The 27,828-nt window shown below is 39.7% G+C and overlaps 1 protein-coding gene across 1 annotated transcript in view; it reads left to right on the forward strand.

Annotated features, from left to right (window-relative positions):
- The window catches only part of LOC126469783 (synaptojanin-1), a 132,287-nt gene that overhangs the window by 94,082 nt on the left and 10,377 nt on the right, over positions 1-27,828 (forward strand). The window contains exons 12-18 of the mRNA XM_050097025.1: positions 4,011-4,119; positions 10,902-11,089; positions 11,791-11,936; positions 16,140-16,277; positions 22,723-22,897; positions 25,241-25,431; positions 26,271-26,450. Coding sequence (XP_049952982.1) covers positions 4,011-4,119; positions 10,902-11,089; positions 11,791-11,936; positions 16,140-16,277; positions 22,723-22,897; positions 25,241-25,431; positions 26,271-26,450 — 1,127 coding nt within the window. The remainder of the gene's footprint in view (positions 1-4,010; positions 4,120-10,901; positions 11,090-11,790; positions 11,937-16,139; positions 16,278-22,722; positions 22,898-25,240; positions 25,432-26,270; positions 26,451-27,828) is intronic.

Consider the following 27,828-nt stretch of genomic DNA (forward strand, 5'->3'; position numbering starts at 1 on the left):
TCCATTAAATGCACCCACTAGTCTCCCTCTCCCATTCCCCCTCCATCTCCCTACCTCTTCCCCTCCCCTACCTCTTCCCCTCCCCTACCTCTTCCTCCCCCTACCTCTTCCTCCCCCTACCTCTTCCTCCCCCTACCTCTTCCTCCCCCTACCTCTTCCTCCCCCTACCTCTTCCTCCCCCTACCTCTTCCTCCCCCTACCTCTTCCTCCCCCTACCTCTTCCTCCCCCTACCTCTTCCTCCCCCTACCTCTTCCTCCCCCTACCTCTTCCTCCCCCTACCTCTTCCTCCCCCTACCTCTTCCTCCCCCTACCTCTTCCTCCCTCTTCCTCCCCCTCCCCCTCCCCTCCCCTCCCCCTCCCCTTCCATCTCCCTCCCTCTCCCTCCCCTTCCATCTCCCTCCCTCTCCCTCCCCTTCCATCTCCCTCCCTCTCCCTCCCCCTCCCTCTCCCTCCCCCTCCCCCTCCCTCCCCCTCCCCCTCCCTCTCCCTCCCCCTCCCCATCCCTTGCCCTCCCCATCCCTTGCCCTCCCCCTTCCTCTCCCTCCCCCTTCCTCTCCCTCCCCCTTCCTCTCCCTCCCCCTTCCTCTCCCTCCCCCTTCATCTCCCTCCCCCTTCATCTCCCTCCCCCTTCATCTCCCTCCCCCTTCATCTCCCTCCCCCTTCATCTCCCTCCCCCTTTCTCCCCGTCCCCCTTTCTCCCCGTCCCCCTTTCTCCCCGTCCCCCTTTCTCCCCGTCCCCCTTTCTCCCCGTCCCCCTTTCTCCCCGTCCCCCTTTCTCCCCGTCCCCCTTTCTCCCCGTCCCCCTTTCTCCCCGTCCCCCTTTCTCCCCGTCCCCCTTTCTCCCCGTCCCCCTTTCTCCCCGTCCCCCTTTCTCCCCCGTCCCCCTTTCTCCCCGTCCCCCTTTCTCCCCGTCCCCCTTTCTCCCCGTCCCCCTTTCTCCCCGTCCCCCCTTTCTCCCCGTCCCCCTTTCTCCCCGTCCCCCTTTCTCCCCGTCCCCCTTTCTCCCCGTCCCCCTTTCTCCCCGTCCCCCTTTCTCCCCCTCCCCCTTTCTCCCCCCTCCCCCTTCTCCCCCTCCCCCTTTCTCCCCCCTCCCCCTCCCCCTTCCTCCCCCTCCCCCTTCCTCCCCCTCCCCCTTCCTCCCCCTCCCCCTTCCCTCCCCCTCTCTTGTCCTCCCTCTCCCTCCCCATCCCTCATCCTCCCTGCCCCTCCCCCTCTCACTCCCCCTCTCACTCCCCTCCCCCTCCCCTCTCACTCCCCCTCCCCTCCCCTCTCACTACCCCTCCCCCTCTCACTCCCCCTCCCCCTCTCACTCCCCCTCCCCCTCTCCCTCTCACTCCCCCTCCCCCTCTCACTCCCCCTCTCACTCCCCCTCCCCCTCTCACTCCCCCTCCCCCTCTCACTCCCCCTCCTCCTCTCACTCCCCCTCCCCGTCCCTTCCCCTCCCCTCCCTCTCCCTCCCCATCCCTTCCCCACCCCCTCTCCTCGTCTCATTTTTTCCTTTCCTCAACAACTTCTCTCCTTTTCCTCTCCCCCTGTCGTCTAACCTCCTGACTTCATCTAGCTACACTACCCTCCTCCCCCTTCCCCATCTTCCTGCATACTCCCACAAGAAGCACTTTACTGTTCCCCCACCTCTGCTCTGTTATCCCTCCCCCTCCCTGCCCCAGCCTCCTCCTTACCACCCCACCACCCAGATTTCTACTCCTTTCATGCACAGTTGCTTGCAGTCTGGCCGCAGTGGCCAGAGACAGTGGTCATGTGAGTCTGAGTTGGTCTTGTGTGTGTGTGTGTGTGTGTGTGTGTGTGTGTGTGTGTGTGTGTGTGTGTCATTTACTTCAGAAGAAGACCTATTGCCTGAAAACTCACATGTTTAGCAATCCTCATGTTGTGACTGTCTGTGACTCAACATCTCCTTTACATGGTGAGTAGCAATCTGTCCTGTTCATAATAAGTGATGGAAACTATATTGACTGTCAGTTGAAAATATAGCACAATTTTGTAGTTATGATATTGAAACATAGAAGTGTTAGCCATTACATTTTCATTTTATATGGCCCAGTATTTGTTAACACTTTCATTGACCTGTGTAGCAGTGAAGATTTTTATGGCATAATGAGACAAGGTACATCAAATATGACTCAGAAGGGAAACTAGGAACCTAGTATATACCTGGAGACCATTATTTGATACAAGTGGTATGGCAGTGGTGAAATATGGTGGAGGCAGATAATGGTCTGGAGTTGTTTTCATGGTTTGGGCTTAGACTATTGTTTTGTAAATGGCAAAAGGAACAGATTTGTTTAGAATAACAATTTAGACAAAAGAATGTTGCTCTCATCACTGGTCAGCTTACATCTGAATTATTGCAGGAAATTATATACATTTTCTTTTCATTTCATCTGCCTGTAGAACATATCACATTCACTAGGGCTATACTCAGTAAAACACTAAATTTTCCTGTTCTCCCTGAAAAGTCCTTGCTGAATAGCAGAAATGGGAAAAAGTGCAATATGAGCACAATATACAGCAAAGGGCTCTGTTTTATGCGTATTTATGTATTTTTGCTACAGTACTATAAAGAAGATTAAATGCAACTCTCACTTTTATCACTTGACATATTGACAGCCATGGATCAATGCTGTCAAGTATGGTATTTCTTGATTTCAGAAAAGTGTTATTATCAAAAGTATGATCATGTGTATGGGGTATCTAGAGAGATTTGTGACTGGATTGAGAAATTTTTGATAGGGAGGATGCAGCAAATTACCTTGGATGGAGAGTCATCAACAGATGTAGAAGTAACTTCTAGTGTGCCCTATGGAAGTGTGTTTAGACTCTTGCTGTTCATGTTGCATGTTAATGACCTTGCAGACAATATTAACAGTAACCCAAGAATTTTTTGAGATGGCGCAGTTATCTATAATAATGTGTTGTCTAAAAAGGCTGCACAAATATTTAGTCAGATCTTGATAGTATTTCAAAGTGGTGCAGAAATCACCAACTTGCTTCAAACGCTCAAAAATTTAAAAGTTTGTACTTCACAAAATGGGAAAAACCTAGTACCTTATGGCTATAGTATCAGTGAGTCACAGCTGGAATTGGTCAACTCATACAGCTATCTGTGTGTAACACTTTGTACTTTGTAACAGTAGGAAGTGGAAGTATCACATAGGTTCGGTCGTAGGTAAAGCAGGTGGCATAATTCAGTTTATTGGTAGAATACAAAGGAAATGCAATTTGTCTACAAAGGAGTTTGCTCACAAATCACCTGTGCGATACATTCTAGGGTATCATTAAAGTGTATTGGACCTGTACCAAATATGATTATCAAGGGATGAATGTATACAGCAAAGGATAGCAGAAATGGCCACATGTTTGTTTAACCCCTGGGAAAGTGTCACAGAAGTGCTGAAGAAACTGAACTGGAAAAAACTTCACGATGCACACAAAGTTTCCAAGCAAGCCTACTTAGAAAGTTTTCTAGAACTGGCTTTTTATGGTGGCTCAAGGAATATACAACAGCCACCTACATTTCACTTCCATAGGAATCGTGAGGACAAGATTAGATTAATTACAGCACTAACAGAGACATCTAGACAGCTATTTTCTCTTGCTCCATACTTGAGTGGAATGGGAAGAGGCCCTAATAATTGGTACAGTGGGAAGTGTTGTCTGCCATACACTTTCCATTGGTTTGCAGAGTATGATTGTAGAAGTATGTAAGATCGTTCACTCTGAATTGAATCACATTTTCAAAGATGTATATTTTGGAAGCTGAACAAATTAACTGGATTTTTTTCCCCTGTATCATACTCTGTGTAATAGTTGATTTGAACTAATTCATTCATTTTCAGGAGGGGAAAAAATTGACATTAACTGTAGAGTAGACATTGAAAAATGAAATCTCTTTTACCAGTTTTTAGTTATAGAAATAGAAAGAATCTAATTTTGACCCTTCATAATTTTGCTCCTTATCGGTTATGTTCAACTTCCTTTCTTTATTGTCTAGCTCTGGTTGACGTAATGAACAATTCTTCAGCTGACCGCCCTATTGATATATTTGCAATAGGATTTGAAGAAATTGTTGATCTTAATGCCAGTAACATAGTCGCTGCAAGGTAAGTGTTTCTTTCATTTATTTTTTATTATTTTTTTTTTTTAAGTAACTGAGCTATCAGAAGTACCTGCTTAGTTTTGTAGATCAACTTCCAAAAGCGCTTTATTTATATTTAACTCTACTTCCATGCAACTGATTTATTGATAATTACCAATACCAGCAGGTCTGTGATCTTGACTAATGACATTACCACATTAGCCATATTACTAATTTGTAAATGACTAAGTGAATGAAGAATTAATACAGTATAGTTCATTTTATACCATATCAGAAATAAAGACAGTGAGAGCAGTGTCAAAGTGTTGGTACAGAAGCTGTTGTTGTACTGATTTGTGTACGGTAATTGTCTTGCAGCCCCAAAGAAGCTCTGTATCAAAACTTTCATGAATCCGTTACGTGCAGCTGATTAATCTGTGAATTAAACTAGCTGTGTAACAGCCTGAGTCACTTCATTGATGCTTTATATTTAGGTTGCCTACTGAATAAGTGCCTTCATTGGACATAATAAGAAATTAACTAACTTATTTTGCATATTGTCATCGTTGTCTGATGACATAATCTTTTGGGATACGTGTTCTGTTCACAATAAAATGTGCATGACACAAAATAAACTAACATAATGAGTAAAGTTCATACTCTTTCAGCTCATAAACTCATATCTGTAGGATAAGAAACCTTTAGAGTCTATGAAACGCTATAATAATCTGTGGAGTGAAAGGTACCCTGGCTACATGATGTAGGGTGTCAGTGATATGGATACACAGATGACAAATACTGTGCGTGGTTTCCCTCTGCCATAATATACAGAATGTCAGTACTGTTGATTAGTCTCACCAGGACTGCTTGTGGTAATGTTTCCCATTAGTGGACAAGTACCTTTTATAGGTCACCAATGCTCCATGGCGATATTGAGGCAGCAGTCTGTTATCCTAGAGCACTCCATGCACGTTCAGTATTGGATATTGTGTTAGTCAACCAAGGTGCGTGAAGTCTTCATATTTTTGGTTCTCATCTACAAAATCAAACCCATGTGGGCAGGCATTATCATCCATTAGATGGAGCCCATCTCCACATGTGCCTTGATAAGAACACACATACTATTGCAGGACATCATTCCCTATTCCAGTACTCGCAGGAAATATACTACTGACATGCTGCTGCCGCAGATGAAAACACTGGCACTAACGTAGCTAAGCCTAGATGCTGCTCCTGAGTGCACAATTATGGTCCACTTTATGAATCACAAATAACTTCCATTCTTCACACTTTCACAGAGAGTAAACAAAATAGTGAACTGCGTAATTACTATCAAACTAGTTATCATTTAAGTGTCCTGAAACCAGAGATTTCTAATTGATTTCTTAACCAATACCGATCGTAGCAGAGAACATGTCTGTCCTCCTCAACTGCTGATCGACCTCTGATGTGACAGCCAGACCACATCGCCCGCCATTCAAGTTAGGCATGACCCGAAGTTCTCCAAAGTGTTCCATCAGGCATTTCGTTTAGCAGTTGTTTATTATTCTGCTGTTAATTAACACTTCTGAAGTAATGGAATGATGGCCTGGTATTTAGAGATGCTTTTATAAGAAATGCAAATAAATATGCTGTTTAGTTTTTTTACTGCAGAACACACAATAAAGGTGGTGGTGGTGCCATCTACTTGAGAAAATGTAAGTTCATAACCACTACAGAAAAAGTGTTGACAGAGATTTCGAAATTGCAATTGTTAAAATCACATTTTGCACTGTTCTTTCTATGCCATAGTGTATATAAAGGAAAGCAAATGTTTTACAGATTGTATCTTGTCTTACGGGGCTAAAGATCGTCTTGGATTAGCACCCACAGGGATAGCTAACACACATAGCAGTTCAGTAGATCATGCTGTTATAAATTATGACCACATCATCTCAACAGACATAATAAATGGTCACCCCTCAGATCATTTAGGCCAAACACTAGTGCTAAAATATAATATCAAATTCAAACTGAGTGTAAGAGCACAGGCGAATATTATCTGAGAACAACATTGCTACACTAAGACATAGTTTATGGCAGAAATCATGGGAATCCATAGAGACTACCATTGGGGCCAACAATAAATGGAACATGTTCACTGAAATTACGACTGGACACTTAAATAGAGCCATGTCATTAAAAACAGTGAATATCCAGAAAAATCAACCTTCAAAATCAAAACCTGTGCCATTAGATTTTAAAACAAAAGATCTGAAAGAAAAAATGGAAAACATGTATAGTTTACACAGACTGACTAACTCAGAGTTACATAAAGAACTCTACAAACAGTACAAATGTAAGTACCGCAAAGAAGTCAGGAGATTAAAATCGGAAAGAATCAGCCAACAGGTACGAGGTTCATATAACATTTCAAAGACTTGCTTGTCAATTGTAAATTAGATCAAAAACAATGAAACTGAAACTAAAATCAGTAATGTACAATTAACTGTGAGTAATAAAGATATCTCTGATCTTCTTCTAGTCAGCAATATTTTTAATAATTACTTCGTAGATACTGTCGAAAATGATCTCTCTATGAAACAGGATATTCAGCATTCATTTGAGTCCTGTAACAACAGAACTGCAGTGCACTACTCCCAGTAAGCATATATGACATTCTGCAGATTATTGATAACTTAAGAAACAAAAAATCAGCAGGTTAGATGAAATTTCTCCAAATCTATTGAAGAAATACAAACATGAACTAATGAAACCACTAGTTCATCTAATAAACTGTGTTCTTGAAGATGGTGTGTTCCTGACAAGTTGACACTTTCTGTAGTGAAACCAATGCACAAAAAGAGGGAAATAAAGCATGTACAGAACTACAGGACCAATTGCCCTGATCTCAACTTTCAGCAAGCTGATAGAGAAAATAATATTTTAAAAAAATCTTGGAACATTACAACAATGCTGACATATTAAGTGATTTCCAGCATAGTTTCAGAAGAGGTCGAAATACCATGTCAACAGCAGTACAATTTCTCCATAATGTACTTGAAAAAGTAAATGAAAAATCCCAAACAGCAGGACTATTCCTGGACCTCTCAAGTGCTTTTGATAGGGTACATCATGATATACACGTATCAAAAATTGTGAAGAGTGGTGTCACTGGAAAACTCATGGAATTGCTAGAAACATATTTAAAGGGTAGACAACAGTGCACAGAGATAACTTACTCTAATGGAGAAATACTGAAGAGCAAAAGGTCAAGTATAAGAACTATACATTTTGGTGTTCCTCAGGGATGCATTTTAGGTCCAGTCCTAGTCGTATGCCATGTAAATAATTTTCCTAGTCCTCTTGACAATAAACAATTGATCACCATGTATGGAGACAATACATCTGGTGTCTGCTATGCAGACAATGAGCCCAGCCTAGTTGAAAAGATACATAACTTTATTGAAAAGGCAGGGCTCACTTTGAAAGAGAGAACCTAAAAGTAAACAGAGAAAAAACTAATATTATTCCTTTTAAACCAAGTGGTCCAAACAGACAAAATACTGTGACTGATGAAATTTTACCAAAAACCTGTACAGATTGTAAAATCTTGGGTTTATGCATCAGTGATCGACTTTCATGGAAGGAGCAAGCTGATTATGTCTGGGGGGGGGGGGGGGGGGGCAGTATGTTTGTATGCATTAAGAAGATTATCACCATATCTTAATTCTGAAACACTAAGGACTGTATATTATGGATTAGTATATCCTTCCTTGTCTTATGGAATAGTACTGTGGGGTGGGACATGACAAACTAATATGAAAAGAGTTTTCATACTGCAGAAGCAAGCCTTGAGGATCATAGCAAAAGTAAAACCAGGAACTTCTTGCAAACCTCTATTTATTAGACACAATATTCCCATAGTTTATGCCATGTATATACTAGAAACTATAATGCTAGTGAAAGAAGACACTAAGGTCACAAAAAGAAACATGGATATTCACAACTATGAAATAAGCCACAGAAAAGATTTTCATATGGTTAACAGAAGATTAACAGCGAAAAGTCCCTATGTCAAAGGAGCTGGTTTTAATAACTTGTTACCAAATGAAGTTAAGATATTGACAGGGGATACTTTTAAAAAGCGAGTCAAGCAGTGGCTTATCCAGAAATGCCCTTATAACTTGAATTTATCATGAATTACAGTGTAATAAGAAATAATGTAAACTAAAAGGATTGTAATTGTAAAATCTTTATACTTTGTTGAAAATTCACATCCATGTAAAATTATGTGTTAAGAGCAATGCATTGAATTGAACTGAATTAAACAGAAGTTTATCATTTTGACATGCTGCTACCAAACACAGCAGCCTATTGGAGAGAATGACCATGATTTAGGCGGTCTTTGTCACAGTACATATACCAAATAAACCATCTGTCATTGGTGCCTCGCACCACATTACGTCATCTTCCTACTGCTGCCTTCTCAACTGCTCTAAGAAGAGCTTCTTGTAACTGAATGTAATGTACTGAGGCTGGTGAACCACAACTGTCTGTATGGTGACAACTCCTCATAGCATATAAGTTCTTAGCTAATCCATTATCACCACTATTGTGCCCATGGAACAGACTTTCACAGAGTCTCCATGAGTGACAAAGCCATCAGTAATCAGTGTGAAAGCAGAGATCATAGCACTTGGTTTGAATGAAATACCAGTCCTTCCCCATGGCATTGGAGAATATGAGACATGCATTTGCTACAAAGTTTTTCATCTGCTCTGACGACCCAAGTGCACTGCAAGCTGTCGTGTGTGTGTGTGTGTGTGTGTGTGTGTGTGTGTGTGTGTGTGTGTGTGTACGTACTCAGCAGAGAAAGCACTCTAGAACATCAAAGACACCTTCCTTTGTCTAAAACACTTACAGAATGAAATGATATTTACCTGGGTACAAGGGTATGTACTAATTTAAGGAAATGATATGGCAGATCCAGTAGCCAAGGAGACCTGCATCCTACCTACAGTGGCACCATTAAAGTCCCTCTACATCCAGTGGTGTAATTGTTGAAGCAAAGGACCATGCATCTTCGGCAGGCAGATCGTGGTACAGCTCCTTCGAGTCACTGAGGGTGAATGAAGTTTTATTTACATGTCTGGGAATCTCCTCCAGCGAGAGGATCCAACACTGTGCTGTGCATGTAATGTACCACTGACAGTATATAGCATTTTAGTTGAATGTATGAGGTGTGATAAAAAAAACATGATGAATAATTGTATTAGAAACAAAGTAATATTCTTACATGGCATTCGATTTAATCTCCTTCAAAGCATATCACAATATTGAATACATGACAGGAAGCATTTCCGGAAGGCTTCTTTTAGAAGGCATTCCGATGCTTTGTGATGGCCCTCTCAATGTCAGGAATGGCGACAAAACAGATTCCTTTAAGCACAATTTTAATTTTGGGAAGAGCCAGAAATTGTACGGTGCTAAAGTTACTGAGTAAAGTGGATGTGGTCAGACAGGAGCACTTTGTCCGGCCATATCTTGCAAATCAAAATCGAGGTGTGGCACAGGGCATTGTCATGATGAAGGAAGAAATGATTGGCCCATTTTTCTGGCCTCTTCCTTTGTACATCATTTTGCAAACATCACAGTACACCCTTCTAAAATTTGGTCTTTACAGCTGTGTCCCTTTGAATTAACTCTTCACACTGTACCCTCTGTATCAGGAAAACAGAGCATGGTTTTCATATTTTGGCTGATGTGCCTTTCTAGGATGAGGTGGTTCACTGCGTTTGCATTGAGAACACTGAATTTTCATCTCAGGGTGTATCCATAGACCCAAGTTTCATCTCCAGTCACAATTTTTTGACAATTAATTGTGCAGTATATTCTTGTAACAGATAAAGTTATCTCTTGTGAAGAGTTTCTGTTTACTTTCTTATGTGTCTTGTGGAATAATTGTGTGGTGTAACTCACCACTTAGAAAGAAAATATTGATTGCACAAAAGCGAACAGTAAGAATAATATGTAGTGTTCACCCACAGTCATCATGTAGGTATCTCTTCAAGTAGTTAAGCATTTTAACTGCACCATCTCAATGCATATATTCACTAAAGAAATTCATCATAAATAATCTATGACAATTTGAGAAGGGCAGTGATGTTCATGCCTATAACACTAGAGGAAAAATCGACCTATATTGCCTATTATTAAAGCTGTCAGTGGCCAATAAAGGAATTCAATATGCAGCAACAAAATTTTGTTGTTGTTTCCCAGTAACAGTAAATGCCTGACAAGTAGCAAAGGAAGTTGTAAAGCTAACCTAGAATCATTCGTTCTGGACAACTCATATTCATGGATGAATTTCTGTTTAAAAACTGGTAGCCCGAGAGGGAAAAAAAGCAACCTTCTTTTTATGTGTAGTTGTATGAGTAGGACTAAAAAGTAAAGCGTTCATTAATGTTAACACTAATCATTGGTCATAACATGTTAACTGACTTGTTCAACATCATTTTGATGAAAGAATCATTCAACTGATCTATGGAACATGTAACTAACTACATAATTATATGAAGCATTCTGTTGTAGGCTTCAACCTAGTTGAATAGTACATCACAGTTCATTTTTATGTGATTGTATAACAGCTATTTATATAAATAACATGTTGTCATTGGTTTCTGCTTCACATTCATGCAATGACTTCATACTTTCTTCTGGTTATAAACTCAGTACGTTATCCATAAACTTACTCCAATTTTTATTTTTGTTAGTAAAATTTATGATTTACATTATGGAATAAATGTGAAAAACAATTTTTTTCAGTTCAGAAAATGCAAAAGCATGGGCTGAGGAACTACAGAAAGTCTTGTCCAGAGACTCGCAGTATGTTTTAGTAACATACATGCAGTTAGTTGGGGTTTGCCTGTATTTATTTATTCGACCTGAACATGCTCCTCATATAAGAGACGTTGCTGTGGACTCTGTGAAGACAGGGTTGGGTGGTGCTACAGGTTGGTTGTCAATAAATTATCATTACTTTTCTGATACTTACGGGATACCTAAGCTGTTTGACACATTTCTAGCCATGTTTGCAACCTCAGTTAAATTTCTATTTACTGTACTTCTCATGTATTAATGTATTCTGAGTAATAGTGTGTGATATTTTACCTGCAGATTATGTGAAAAATAATAAATATAAATCAAAATGATGACCTGGAATGACTCTTTCATCTTGCAGCGAAGTGTTTGCTGTAATTAACTTTTCTGAGAGATTAAAAATGTGCACTTTACTAAAAGTTCAATGTTGACTCTTACTTTTGTGGTTAATGCTTTTATCATTTAGGCTATCTGAGTATACCACATGACCCAGCTCGATGCTTTATCCTACTTTCCAAATTCCTGGTGAGAGGATTGCCCGTGAAAAGCAAAAGTTCTTTCAGATAGGTTCAAATAAGGAACTGTTTCTCTTAGTATAATTGAAGAAGTAAAAAGTAATAAAAATCTCTCTGAAAAAAAAAATTAAAAGAAAAGCATAGAAGTGATTTATTTGATGAACGGATTTTCCCAAACGCTATTCATATATCTCCATTAACTGAAAATTGTGTGTCTTCTCCAGTGTATTAAATACATACTATTTGTTAGGAATTGACATTTTTCCATTTCTATATTACGTTTTTTATACTGATTGCAACTTTTATTCTTTTCCTCACAGGGAATAAAGGAGCTTGTGCAATTCGCTGTGTGTTCTACAGCACATCACTGTGTTTTGTTTGTGCACACTTTGCTGCAGGACAATCACAGGTCACTGACAGGAATGCTGATTATGCAGAAATCACGAGAAAAATTAATTTTCCAATGGTATATACATATAGAATTCTGATATAAGTACACAATAAATATATAAAATTTCTCTGGTAGGTTCATTTGTTATTTTTGTATGAATTGTTATTTATGTGATTTCTCGTAATTTTTTCATCTTCCTATTGTCAGACATGAACTTGAAAATTTTCAACATCTGAATAGTCGCCCTGCAGCAGGTGCTGTAACTGAATAATTATAAAATATGTATAACTGTGTATTGTTGTTGCTGCCAACAGGCCATTGTAATCACATTTAAAAAGAAATATTTGAATGAAACAGACACTGTAGTTCATCCAATTATCTAGACAAATGGTCATTCACTTTCCAGTGTAGTTACTTACATTGAAATGTTTTGAACCAATTCTCTTTGCTCATTAGTGGAAACTATCAAGCCCCTTTTAATTTTATGTGGTCTGTAACCTTCCTATGTAGTACAATAATGGCGTGTGACAAGGGCCTCCCGGTGGGTAGACCACTCGCCTGGTACAAGTCTTTCGATTTAACGCCACTTCGGCGACTTGCATGTCGATGGGGATGAAATAACGATGATTAGGATAACACAACACCCAGTCCCTGAGTGGAGAAAATCTCTGACCCAGCCGGGAATTGAACCTGGGCCCTTAGGATTGACAGTCTGTCGCGCGGACCACTCAGCTGCCAGGAGCGCACTCCTGCGTAGTAGCTGCCATACAGTAGAATAAATGAATAAGTAAATTGTTAACTAATTGCTGTTTTCTCCTTGGTAAGTGAAAGCTTCTCTTAACTACTGGGGGGGGGGGGGGGGGGGGGAACAAAAAAAAAAACAAAAAAAAAAAAACCCACAGTCTTTCAAAAGTGTGGGTAACATGGTTTATCATGAAAACCCAATAGCTTACCAATTTTCTAATATTTCACAATTATTAAAGGTAAGATGAACACTATAGAGAAAAATGGTTTTTTTTCACTGAGGAACAGTTATAAACGAAACTTCAATCAGCAAAGTAAACCAAAAGATCTACACACTTGGATATAAAGCAGCTCTACAGGCTGTCCTGAACAAGCAATTGGTCTCAGACTTTCCAGATCATTAATTTCTTATGTGGAGGGAGTGAGGAAAAGGTGTGTTCTTATTTAGGATATCGTTTAGGACCTAGAGCCAAGAAAAACACAACAGAGTAATGCAAAACAGACACTTCATGATCTGATGTAAAGTCACTAAATAAAATATTATGAGAACTTTCTAATCTGCTGTTTCCACATGTTGGGTGGAATCTCTTGTGTCTTCCTACTTAGTATTTTAATAAGTTACAAACATTTTCCACTGTCATATTTATTCATATCTTCCTTCCGTCCAGATGATGGAAACTGTACTTCCCAAAACCAAATTTTCCTTCTTTCATACTTGTTGAGCTACTGCAACCTTTCATGCCAGTAAGCAACTTTATTTGCTCAGCATTGTCAAAAATGCTTTTATAATCATGCTTTATGCAGATTGAGTACAACCACCTAATTGTGATAACAAATACCAGTGGAGTTAAAGGCACTTAATTTTTTTACTGTAATAACAGCAACAGTTTGAACACTGCAACGAGTTACAGATTAATTTATTAATATTGCAAGACATACATGAAAATTTTGTACCTCATCTTCAGGTCATTTCTTCATCTGACTAGTGATAAGGCAATATGACTAGATTCACTAACATCACAATGTGTAAATGAAGCAGTCACTGTGAAGGTGAAATGTCAATTGAAATATAATGTAAGTCGTTATTTTCTACTGCCAGGCAAACCCAGACCTACAGGAACATCGCTGCCGACATCAGATTTCACAAAATATCAGCTCATAAATGCATGGTAGCAAGAACATCCATATGTGTTATTCTAATTTATAAAATTTCATTCAGTTTTGAAGGTGTAGCACCAAATTTTGTGCAACTGCATAAGAAACTAAGTTCTCTAGATAATAAATCTCACAGCAGTACATACAAGGTATGTTCAAAAAGTTTTGAGAATTTTCATTTTTTGGAAATAATCAACATTAATGTTATCTCCTTCAAAGTAATCCCCATTAGATATTATACACTTTCATCAGCGCTTCTTAGCTCTTTCAGCGATACGCTATTAATCCCATGTAAACTTGTAAAACAATGGCCTTTTGAGGTTCTCTTTAGTTTTGGAAACATAAAAAATTCACATGGCGACATATCTGGTGAATATGGAGGCTGGTGCATCATTACAGTGTTGCTTTTCACCAAAAATTCACAAACAAGCAATGAAGTGTGAGCAGGAGCATTACATGTAGCAAAAGCCACAAATTGTTACGCCACAAATTCAGACTGTCCTTCCCTCTCCCCTCCAGATTGTTTCTTGCAAACAGCATTGAATATGTGGGTAGTACTGTTGATTATTTGACCTTTTGGAAAGAACTTATGATGCACTATGCCATGAAAATCAAAGGAGACAATGAGCAGAACCTTTACATTTGATTGCATTTCCAAGCATTTTTTGGTCTTGGAGATCCAGAATGCTTCCACAGGGATGATTGACCCTTAGTTTTGACGTCACACCATACACCCATGTTCCGTCAAGTGTTATGATGCATTTCAGTAGTTCTGCGTCATTGTTGGCTTCATTTAGCATCTCCTGAACGACTTTTATTTACCACTATTTTTGGTCGAAATTCAACACCTTTGGCACAAATTTTGCTGTGGCATGTCTTATACCCAAAACATCTGAAAAGATTTAATTGCATGACCCAATTAATCATCATCAGAAACTTCTCTGGTTGTGATTCGGCAACCGTTCACAGTCATTTCTTTCATTTTTTTCTATGTTTTGATTGGTTGTTGGTACAACCAGAACAATCAACATCTTCAACTTCTTCACGGCCATCTCAAAAATGCCTTTACCACTTGTAAACCCTTGTTTTACTCATAGCAGACTCACCAAAAGCAATAGTCAACATTTTTAAAACTTTGTTACCTTCTACCCATTTTTATAGCAAAATTTAATGCAAATTCTCCAATCTATTTGTATCTTACGATTAATACTGTCCATTCGTAAGCAAACATATGTAACCTTCGTGACAGCTGGTGACATACTAAACATCCAATATGGCTACCATTGTACAGATACATTTCAGACTGTTTACCAACAGGGCAACAATAAATTGTGCGAATTAGACTAATACAGCCCATGAAATTACAAAATTCCCGAATGAGATTTTCACTCTGCAGCGGAGTGTGCGCTGATATGACACTTCCTGGCAGATTAAAACTGTGTGCCGGACCGAGACTCGAACTCGGGACCTTTGCCTTTCGCAGGCAAGTGCTCTACCAACTGAGCTACCCAAGCACAACTCATGCCCTATCCTCACAGCTTTACTTCTGCCAGTACCTTGTCTCCTACCTTCCAAACTTTACAGAAGCTCTCCTACTGCGAACCTTGCAGAACTAGCACTCCTGAAAGAAAGGATATTGCGGAGACATGGCTTAGCCACAGCCTGGGGGATGATTCCAGAATGAAATTTTCACTCTGCAGCGGAGTGTGCGCTGATATGAAACTTCCTGGCAGATTAAAACTGTGTGCTGGACCGATACTCGAACTCGGGACCTTTACCTTTCGCGGGCAAGTGCTCTACACTGAGCTACCCAAGCACAAGCCCCATCCTCACAGCTTTACTTCTGCCAGTACCTTGTCTCCTACCTTCCAAACTTTACAGAAGCTCTCCTGGGAACCTTGCAGAACCAGCACTCCTGTCTCCGCAATATTCTTTCTTTCAGGAGTGAGTCGTGCTTGGGTAACTTAGTTGGTAGAGTGCTTGCCCGTGAAAGGTAAAGGTCCCAAGTTCGAATCTCGGTCCTTCACACAGTTTTAATCTGCCAGGAAGTTACAAAATTTCCAGTACTTTTTTTTACATACCTGGTATATATCACAAAATAAATGTACATAGCTGGTAACAAATAAACTTAGCATACATAAGCATATACATATGAAATTATTTAGAATGGCAATTAAAGCAGAACATAACTGCATACCATTAAATGAGTGTGGATTTAAGGGGGGGGGGGGGGTTGTTTTTTATCTAATTCTGCTAATGCTTTTGTATATTAAAACTGGAAATAAAATTTGTTCACTTTCTGGGTGAATATACAGTATCATAAACTGTTGAGAGAGAGTAACATTACTTTTTTTTTTTTTTTTTTAATTTATGTTTCAGAGCCGAACACTTAATTCACATGATTATGTTTTCTGGTGTGGAGACTTCAACTATCGTGTGGACATGGATAAAGATGAAATGAAGGAATTGATTAAGAAGAAAGAATATGATAAAATTCTACAGTATGATCAACTTAGGGTTAGTAAATTATTTCAGTAACATATTGTCTACTGCCCCATCCCTACCCCCACCCACCTCTCTCTCTCTCTCTCTCTCTCTCTCTCTCTCTCTCTGATGATGCAGGTTTTGTGTGTGTGTGTGTGTGTGTGTGTGTGTGTGTGTGTGTGTGTGTGTGTGTGTGTGTGTCACGCAGATAATTTTCAGTTGCGAAAATTGAGATATTGAGCTGAAATTTTAACAGAAGCTTTATTGGATGGATATTGCAGACGGAAAATTCTAGCAAAGCATACCTGTAGCAACCAAGACAGGTCATATGTGACTTTGTTGCTCAAGTTAGCTGATTTCAAAGTAAGTTATTTCAAAACAATTATATTGGTTGATGTTCACTCATGCTTCAGACATTCAAATCAACCTTAGTAACCAGTTGAATGTAAATAGTATTGTACAGGTTTAGTTGGTGAAATGACGTTGGCTGTCTTTGTGAAAAATAAAAAATATTTTAATATGCATTCACATAATTACTACTGGACATTTACTTTTACATAATTATTGTTCCATAGACAGATACCTAGCTACTAAAAATTTGAAATGTGTCTACAGGTGCAATAGCCACACAGACTAGACTATTGATAGATTGATACATGCCTATTTCAGGTCAATAACAACATGCTGATTTCTTAACTGTCAAGCTCAAATGAATCAGCTGTGTGAAGATTTGTGCTGAAAGGTTCCTTTAAAAATTCCTGCTAATTTCTTGTCAGTCATATTCAACTGGCAATTATTCTCAGACTCTTATGTACTCAGCCCATGGAAAAAGTATAATGCTGTCGATTGCTCTGAGCACTTTCCAGTTTTAAACATTGTATATTTATCCACTGCAACATTCATATTGATTGGTGCTCATTCTGTTTCACCATCAGGTAGTAGTAATTCTTCTGTGGTGTGTGCCAAATTGTGGGAGCTGCTTTAGCCAAAAGAAAAGTCTGGTTGGTTGTTAAGTGCAGTGAGGTATTTGGTTCTTCCACTTAGCGGAACTGTTAATCACAGTAACAATGTAGGTGAAGATACTAAAATAACTGGTTGTAAACCATTGTTGAAAAAATATACACACATCAAAAAAGTTTTGCATCACCCCAGTTCCCAGAGCTCTTGAAGATAGACGTTGACTGTGAATATTGTATCACAGACACAGTACCTTTGACTGTTCAGAGATGTCACTAAACCTGCACAAAGATGTAAACAACCATGCATGAGCAGGGCCTCTTAGACGGAGGGGGTCCAGCAGCCGATCAGTTCCAGTCATTCCAGCAAGGAGGAGGTCACGGCTTGTGTTGTCTGTAGTTCAGCCACACCTAGACGGTCAATACCGAGGTTCGATCATGTCTGCATTTTTACTTTGTGCTCTCAAAAAGGGAAGTGCCCGGGCATCTCAGAGTGAACCAAATCAATGTTGTTTGGACTTGGAGGAGATACAGAGAGACAGGAACTGTCGATGAGAAGCTTCGCTCAGGCCGCCCAAGGGCTACTACTGCAGTGGATTAGGGCTCTGAGGAACCCTGGCAGTAATGCCACCATGTTGAATAATGCTTTTCGTGCAGCCACAGGACGTTGTGTTATGACTCGAACTGTGCGCAGTACGCTGCATGATGCCCAACTTCACTCCTGACATCAATGGCGAGGTCCATCTTTGCAACCACAACACCATGCAGCATGGTACAGATGGGCCAACAACGTGCCGAATGTATTGCTGAGGATTGGAATCACGTTCTCTTCACCGATGAGTGTCTCATATGCCTTTGACCAGAAAATCGTAGGAGACGTGTTTGGTGGCAACCCGGTTAGGCTGAACCCCTTAGACACACTGTCCAGCGAGTACAGCAAGGTGGAGGTTCCCTGTTGTTTTGGGGTGGCATTATGTGGGGCTGACATACGCTGCTGGTGGTCATGGAAAGCGCCGTAATGGCTGTACGATACGTGAATGTCATCCTCCGACTGATAGTGCAACCACATCTGCGGTGTATTGGTAAGGCATTCATCTTCATGGACAACAATTCATGCCCCCATCATGCTCTTCTTGTGAATGACTTCCTTCAGAATAACAACATTGTTGACTAGAGTGGCCAGCTCGTTCTCCAGACATGAACCCTGTGGAACATGCCTGGGATAGATTGAAAAGGGCTGTTTTATGGACAATGTGACCCACCAATCATTTGTAGAGATCTACGCCGAATTGCCTTTGAGGAGTTGGACAATCTGGACCAACAGTGCCTTGATGAACTTGTGTGGACAATGTGACCCACCAATCATTTGTAGGGATCTACGCCGAATCGCGTTTTGGAGTGGGACAATCTGGACCAACAGTGCCTTGATGAACTTGTGGATAATATGCCACGACGAATACAGGCTTGCATCAATGCAACAGGATGTGCTACTGGGTATTAGAAGTACCAGTGTATACAGCAATCTGGACCACCACCTCTGAAGGTCTCGCTGTATGGTTGTACAGCATGCAAAGTGTGGTTTTCATGAGTAATAAATAAGGTGGAAATGATGATTATGTTGATCTCTATTCCAATTTTCTATACAGGCTCTGGAACTCTCGAAACCGAGGGGATACAAAACTTTTTTTTATGTGTGTATATCATTTTGCAGTGCTATTTCTCTGAAATCTTAGAAGTTGATGCCTTACCCTGAGGAATAAAATCCTTTTTAGCTTAGCCTTTGTGAATGACATTTTTCAACATGTTGACCTTGCATGGTTCCACATTACACTTGTTCATCACTGTAGTAAATGTAAGGTGCTGCAGTTTCCTGCAAATTATTCTTCATAAAAATACCATCCTTGCATCTTCAATATGGCTCTACTTCATAAGTAATTTCCTCCCATATTTCGTTTTACTGTGAAGCCCATGTTCTCTGACATTCATAACATTGTTCACCAACTTCCATTAGAATTCATGACTTCTTTCATATGCAGAACTAATTTTTCTGCAGTCAGAAATTTGGCTTTACAATACACATTACAACATCTAAAGTTGCCTACCTTTTTCTTTAGGATTATGTCCCTTTTGTGGCAGTGCACACTAGTGTTACTAGTCGTATGACCCTGCTTGAAAATGGGAATGACCTGCACCTTTTTCCTGTTGCAAGTGAGCTTCTGCTGCTCCAGAATCTACGATAAACTGCTGGTAGAAGGAGAACAAGTTCTTCTGCATAATCTTTGTAGAATCGTATAGGTATCTCATTTGGTTCTGGTTCCTTTTCAGTACTAAGCAATTGTAGTTGCTTTTCTATTCTACTATCAGTTATCACAATATCAGCCATTTTGGCATTGGTACAATGATCGAAAAGAGGGATTGTGTTACTGTCTTCTGCGGAAAACAGTTTCGGGAGACCAAATTCTGTATTTCGGCCTACTCTGTGTTATTTTCTGTTTTGGTGCCACTTTGGTCACTGGGTGAATGAATAGAGAATTTTGAACTGTTTACCGACTTTATGTAAGACGAAAACCAGATTGGTTGCCAAAATTTTAATTTCAAAGTCATGTGAATGGCTCTCTCATTGCTCTCTGTATGCCCATTTTCACTTTGTTCAGCTTTTGTTTGTCAGGTATGTTTTGACTTCTCTTGAATCTGGGATGAAGCTCTCTTAGTTTTCTAATGCAGCTATTAAACCACAGTGTGTCCCTCCCATCCCTTAAGATATTGCCTGGAACATACTTGTCTAAGGTATATTGAACAATGTTTTGTGTTTTGAATTTTTTGCCATTTATGCTTCACACCTTCAACCTCAGCACTGAATATTTGATGCTGCCTAAGATACACTGCAATTTGCATCCTGTCACTCTTTCTAAGCAAAAATATTTGTGGGGTGTTCATTAACCCAACAAAACCCCATGTGCATGTCACATATACTTTGCTAGACTTGTAGCTGCTTCCTGCATGTAGTGCATGCGTGACCTATTAAGGGATACCCTACAATTCTGCATATGATAGCAGAGGTCAAGGAATATGCATCTTATACAATCGCAGAGTAGTCTGAGCCTCTGGTTTAGAATTTGCGCTTTGCTCCAAACCAAAGGACGCTGATCGATCCTTGGTATGCTCCAAACCAAAGGATGCTGATCGACCCTAGGTACGATGCTGCAAATGATTAGCATAGCCTGCATCCCACGGGCATCTGCCGAAAGTAACCGAGGATGGCTTCAGAATCCAAGCAACAGACGTCATTGGTGCTGATATGTGGCACTATTTTCAAGTGGTTGCACCCAGTACGCCCGATAGCCACCAACGGGCCTCTTCTGTGTCATGGACAAGATCCCCTCCGCCACACTGAAGGGTTGCATTACGTGACTAATGTTGGAGCTCCCCATGGCTAGCAAACCCACCCTCTTCACTTGTCTGGACTGAGCAGGAAAATTGGCCACTGGCCCAAAGGGTGAGACATCCAGTACTGACTCAAAAGGATTGTCAACTCTGTATAACACCTCATACTTGTTGCTAAGGCGTAAGGAACTAGTCGTGTGGACCGTTCCCTTTTTCGCCTTCTGCCCAGTGACACATGAACCCACCACTGACTGCCATTCACTGACTAGTAAAGACAAACAAGCAGATGTTGCGCATCAGAAAATGCAACAACATCCTTGTCACCAAGAGATTTCAGCGGCACCAATCATGTCAAATGTCTCGTCACCAGCATCCTGATGCTGCCACTACCTCGAGCAGTAGCCAGAAGCCTTTCAACAATGGCCAACATAGCCTCCAGCTGTTTAAGGACAGCAGCCATTTCTCTTTGTGGCCGCTCACAGCAAGCACGGTCCCTACCTAAATCATGCTGTGTGTGTGTTGGGGGGGGGGAGGGGGCGGGGGGGGGGGGGGGCGAAGAAAAAAAAAAAAGAAAAAAACTGAATAGAATCTCAAAAGCACTGAGGTGTAACTGAAGATGGAATGAAGGCCAAATATAAGTGAGAGAATGAACAAACACTAAAATCTACTGTGCAGAGTTATCAGTATAGCCTAAGATCAAAAGATCTGCTAGGCCTTAAAACAGGAATAAATTTCTCTACTTAAAATGGATGTATCAACAGTTAGTTTTTATTAGAACTTCAGCTTACACAAAAGCTATTGCAGGAAATAAACAAGCTAACTCTCAAGCACTGACTTATTAAACAGAGTCATGTGACATGGCTCCTCAGATGACGAATTGCCTCACACAGATATGCACTAAGATTTATACAGAAAAGCTAATGGGCAAATTAGTAACACTAGTCCGTGCAGTAAAATACCCAAGTCCAATTTGCTTCCTCATGGTAATGTGTGAGAAACAGAAATCAATCTAAATTACTGAGTGTCAGACAACAGGTGTCCTTTCTGTTCCATGACAGCAGCTGCACTGAGCATTGTATGCAACAGTTATGAAATTTAAACAGGGTCATGTGAGACTGCTCTTTGGCCAGCAAATCACCTCTCACAGATATGCACCAAGATTTACACAAAAGAACTTAAGAGCAAACTAGTAAAACTAGTTTACACAGTAAAATAAACACATACAGTTCATTTCCGCACAGAAATAAGTGAGAAACAGAAACTAAACTAAATTACTATGTGTCAGATAACTGGTGCAGTTACAGGTGTCATTTCCATTTTGTGGCGGTGGTTCACAAGATAGATTTTGTTACTCTTTTGGTGTTTCCTTCTCATTCATCCACAATTAACACTGTGCGAACAATATAACTGTCAGTATATATGCAATAAAGAGAAATTCACACACTTAGCAATCTATGGGACAGACCAGAAGAGTGGAATGATGATCTCCCCACCGCCTGCCTTCTACACTACTCTATTGACTGAGCATTATCATCCTCTCTTGCAATGTGATGTACCTAAACGGTGATACTAACATTTTCCTGGTGTCTTTTTAAAGAAATACTGAAGTATGTAGTGTGTGTGTGTGTGTGTGTGTGTGTGTGTGTGTGTGAGAGAGAGAGAGAGAGAGAGAGAGAGAGAGAGAGAGAGAGAGAGAGAGAGAGAGAGAGAAGAAAGAGAGAGAGTGTGATGAGTAAAAATTCTTTGCCTGGACACTCATTCTCCAGTTATCACCTTCAACTCCACCAGCAAAATGTAGATTCAGATGCAGTCTAGGTGTTCTAACTCTGAGACATCCTGAACATATTGTCCAGTAAGAGTTGTGTGATGTAAATGATCTTGTTGCTGCATTGGATATAATTTTCTCAGTGCAAAAATTATTGTATAGTATTGAAAATAACGTTGGTATGCTTTTGCAATGAGTAATATATGTAATATTCTCCCCTCTGTTCCCCCTGCAGTTTCTTTCCTCACAGAAAGTATGTAAATTATTTGTGTGTTACTATGAATTATGTTAGAAATTCTTGTCTTAAATGCCATTCAAGTAATCATGTTACCTAAATTACTTGGCAAATAATGACAAAAATTCTTTTTTTCAGAATCAACAAGATCAAGGTCTTGTATTCAAAAATTTTATTGAAGGAAATATTAATTTCCCTCCAACATACAAGTATGATCTATTCTCAGATGACTATGACACAAGTGAAAAATGCAGAGCACCTGCATGGACAGATAGGGTACTGTGGAAGCGGCGGAAGCAGATCCCTGACATGGGTATGACTGCTTTTTCATTCATGTGTTCACATTGTGACCTAGTGAGATTAAATCATGAAATGTGGAAGTAATTTTTGTTCTTAGTTCATATTAATGAATGCCATAGTTGTTGTATATCTTATTTACAGGTAAAAACTTTTTAAGCATTCGTTTACTGACCTTTCTCCCATATTAATGGAACATTTTAATTTTTGTTTTGATCTTAAATAGCTTGTTATTTTTTAAAGTTCAGTGTTTAGTTATGGGAAATATTAGAGATGTTTAATCCAGAATAGCTAGCTAGTGAAATATATAAAAATATATTTTTTTCATGTGATCAAAATGTCTGTAATTGAAGCAAAAGTTGGTAAATCGACACAAGAAAAAAAGAGGAACTATAAATAATTTTTGTTACTTGACTGTATGGTGGTTATGGGCTTTTCACATCATTTCAATTCGTAGACCATTATGAAACCGTTTAAGAGACTCATGGCACAGAAAACTTTGTGGTAACTTATGTTGAGACATAAGATCATCGGACAAAAATTAGTCAACTCTAGAGAAACCATTTCAAGCATCATTTAATAGTGTGTAATTCTACCCATGCACTCGATAACATTTGGTTAGGAAGAGAATCCACAAGGCTATACAGGTGTGTCACATCCAGGTTAAGCCGCTCACTGATGATTTGATTGTGCAATTCCACCAAATTGCAGGGATGCTGATGTCAGCATTTTCCTGCCATTCCAACATATCCCACAGATTTAATATGGAGTTAGAGTCAAATGATTTTGCAGGCCATGTGAGATGTAAAGAGTGAAGGAGTGTTCCAAAAACCAGTCACATATTCTTGCAGCCCATGAACTTTGCTGTTGTCATCTTTATGTATCTGTGTGAGCAATGGCCCCTTGCAAAGTGACTGACTCCAGATGTTCATTGCATGCAGTTCCCATCACAATGTTATTTCCCCAACAGATTGGGATGGACCTACATTCACTGCCTGCAACAATTCCTGTTGTGTTTGGAAACAATTTTTATTCACAAGCCTTAAAACGTGTCTCTGGCCCCTCTCAATCAAGATCTTTTTCCAACATTGTGTTCTGTGGTCCCACATGTTATACCACTGCTTTTAGAAGCTTTGAACAGTCAGCCATGAAACACCAACAGAATCCAGCAATGGTGGGTTGGTATGGGGCACCCTCTGCTGCGCGTCTTCAGTGCAGGGAATTTTTGTTAGTACTCAATCACTGTTCATTAGGTCTTATTATTAAAAAGGAGGTGACACAATAATTCTTGTTTCATGGTAAACATTCAGTGGTAGATCTTAGATATCACAAAGATAATGTTCCCTCATGCATAAACGGCTGCATATGGCAATCCCAGGTGTTTGACGAATGGACATCACATTACTTCCACAGAACCATATAGGGCTGTCAGTGGTCTACTGTGGACCAGATCATCACCTATTTGACTATTTGAATATGGTTTTTCAGGAACCAATTTCCACTAGGGCTGTACAGAGACAAATGCAACAGATGTCTGACTTGTGTCCCTTTGTTCAACACAGAGTTAAATGCCCAGCATTAACCCACAAACACTATGGAACAGTTGCAACGTGTAAAATGGTCCAGTGAATCTTGTTTGTTGGTGTAGCTATTAAGGCAATTGACACCATTGCTGTTGTGAATGGCGCAAGAAGCTGTGGAGACTGTATGTCAGTAAGGTAGTGTCCAGGCAGGAGGTGGCTTAGTTATTGTCTGAGCCATTTACACATGATCACATTGTCTAGCTTTGGTTATCAAAGACTGGTGCACGTTAGGTGGACATTCTTGCATGTCTTTCTGACATTAGAGTACTCCGTTGGAGATGCATGTTTCAACAGGACTGTGTGAAATGTCACTACTCTTCGGTTGCCCCCAAGTGAATTTGTGACTATGACTATGGCTTGGCCTCCCATATCACTTGATTTTAACCCATTTGATAATTTATGGTATACTGTTGATATCCAACTTTATTCAGTACGCCTAGCACCAACTACCTGAGAAAAATTGTAGGTAGCACTGCAAGGTGTGTGAATCAGTCTCTCTAGAATGATTTGACCACCTTGTGGTGCCCATGCTGCAGCATGTTACTTTAGTTTGAGGATTCACAATGACTTTATCACACAATTTGTACTAATCACTGACTTCATGACGTAATGTAATCACCAGGTTGCTTCTGTGATTTAACTACTGACATAACATCGGTTCAGCAAATTTTAGACAAACATCAGTTATATGGTGTATGTTTTCACACAGTAGCAAACACGATTCTGTTGAATATTGTTTTAGATCTCAGAAAGTTTTACTGTTTTTATTTTTGCAGACTTACCAAGTGATTGGAATCCAGGGAGGCTTGTGCATTATGGACGTGCTGAGCTGAAACAAAGTGACCATAGGCCAGTTATCGCAGTAATTGACATTGATGTGGGCCACGTAGATGAAGAACGCCGAAGCCAAATATTCATGGAAGTTATTCAGGATATTGGGCCTCCAGATGCAACAGTGGTAATTCAGGTATAGACGATGTAGATGTTACTTCAATTAATGAGCTTTTGGAAAAGAATTAGCATAAGGATCATGCTGACAGTAGTTGATAATATATGATCTCACATGTAGTTGGTACAATTGACTGTGTTGAACAGCATATTATGTGTAACATGTGTCCTGCCCATCACTGTCATAAAATAAAGAATAAGAGCATAGTTATATTGTGCCTAGGTGCTCACAGTTACTGTGTAGTGTATCATACTGCTGTGTAAATCTATGTGATTCATACCTGGATGTGGTACGGGTGCTCCAGGATCAGAAAACAATAACTGATTAATTGATCAGGAAATGGAAGAAAGTCAATTATTACTTACTGAAAATCAAAATCAATAAAATAACCTAAAACATAATAAAAGCTTCTGAATACTATTTGGAGCCAATGTAGGTATGAGAGTGAGGAAATAAGATTGCGTGAGGAATGGAAAAAGAAAGGAAAACTTCCATGGAATCATTCTGTGACCACTCGTCATTTGCACTGAATGTTTTTCGTTTGCTCATGTTTGTCACAGTTTTCCCACGTATCATCTTCCACTGCAAACTGTATTAATTTCATAGTATTGATCTTTCCTAAGTAGTCACGGTCCTTCCTTATTTACTATCTGCGTCATTTATTAAAACCCTTCTGCTATCAGCCGCTTCATTACATTGAATCATTTATAGCGCAAAATGTAAATACCTTTATTTCCTTACTTCTTATATGCAGAAGATTATTTGTTTTTTTATGGAAGATGCATGTTCTACATTTTTTTACAAATTAGTTAAATTTGGTAATAATATATCATAATGTCCAAGTACTTAATTCACAGGCAGTTGATTCTGAAGCTACGGGAGAAGATCTCTTTGATGATAATTTCATGATGGCACTTCTACAAGAACTGAGTCAAATTGGAGAAGTAATTCTTGTCAGATTTGTTGAAGACACAATGTGGGTCACATTTCGTGATGGGCAATGTGCACTGGTGGCAGCCAGCAAGTCTCACACACAGGTATGTCGTCGTTATCACTTATTTACTTAGACATAGTATATTACCACTAGAGTTGTTGAAAAGAAAGGATGCATTTATGGAGGTCAGAGTTGTCAACGAGAATGCAAACTTAACACTAAAATCAATCAATTATACTGAGCTCACATAAGAGTGCACATGGAACTAAATTGCCTGGTTCAAAAGAGTACTTACATACATAGGACATTCTTGCAAGTTACAGAATTTCGTAAATAAGTGCCTGAACCTTCCAGAAATCACAAATGTTAATTGATAAATAAATTCAGAGTGTGGTAATAACTGATGACCTACTCGTTGCCAGCCAGTGACTATAATATCTACGTCACGATGAACAAGGCACAGCATGTAGTATCGCTCCTCCTCCTTGGAAAACAGTGATCCACCGTTTCGGAGTAGACAGTAACTTCCTGTATCTAGACTAGTGTATGGCAGCATAGGTGAATCCTTGTGTTCTGGTCATGTTCTCAGGTCCCATCATAACCCCCAGCTCAGAAATCACAACATATTTAGTGGACCTTAAACATGGCTGCGAAACAGCCTGCTGAAGAAGATATTTTTACAAATATCGAAACCTAGGTCAAGGGCTAATAAACCTTTATTTGCAACTGGTTGGCTGACTTTTCAACCTCTTCGTATTTGAAGGAAATAGCTAAACATTTGTGGGAACAAAGATTATAAATATTATTGATATCTGTTTCACTCACAGCAATATACGCACTGCTCTTAGGTCCCAACCTAACCACAACCACAACCTTGTAATTCTAGGGGGGGGGGGAGATCAAATATTGGTGACCATAGTGAAAAAGAGAATGATTTCAATTTCAGTGCTAGAAATTCATTGTCTTTGTTCTCACCTCTCATTGGTTACTTGAAATTATCATCCCATTGGCTATACAAAACTGATCCCTTGTCATTCTCTGAACAATAGAGAAACACCGTCACGACCGGCAATGTCCCGTATCTTCACAAAAATAGTGGTACCGCAAATGACTGATTTAAATAGTAAGCAAAAAAGAAAGTGAAGATAAAAAGTAGTGTAAATCATTTCTTTTTGTTTATTTTATTTCTTCTTGTATTATAAGAATGTAGAAAATCAATACACGATATAAGTTTATAATAGATATAATGTTAACTTTTTTACACATATACTTTATGTTAATAAAATGGTTAGTAAGTTTGATTGGTCAGAATATGTTAGAAATAAAATTTTTTGTACTATCTTAAAAAAGGGGTCATCTTTTATTCAGGGTCAAATATTCTTGGATAAATATGGTATTTTGTTTGTGATTACTTTGAAAACGAAAATCTTGTATACTGAACTACTATTTTAAGTATAGTCATCACAGTTGCCATTGATAAC

The sequence above is a fragment of the Schistocerca serialis genome, chromosome 3 (genome assembly GCF_023864345.2).
Source record: "Schistocerca serialis cubense isolate TAMUIC-IGC-003099 chromosome 3, iqSchSeri2.2, whole genome shotgun sequence".
NCBI lineage: Eukaryota > Metazoa > Arthropoda > Insecta > Orthoptera > Acrididae > Schistocerca > Schistocerca serialis.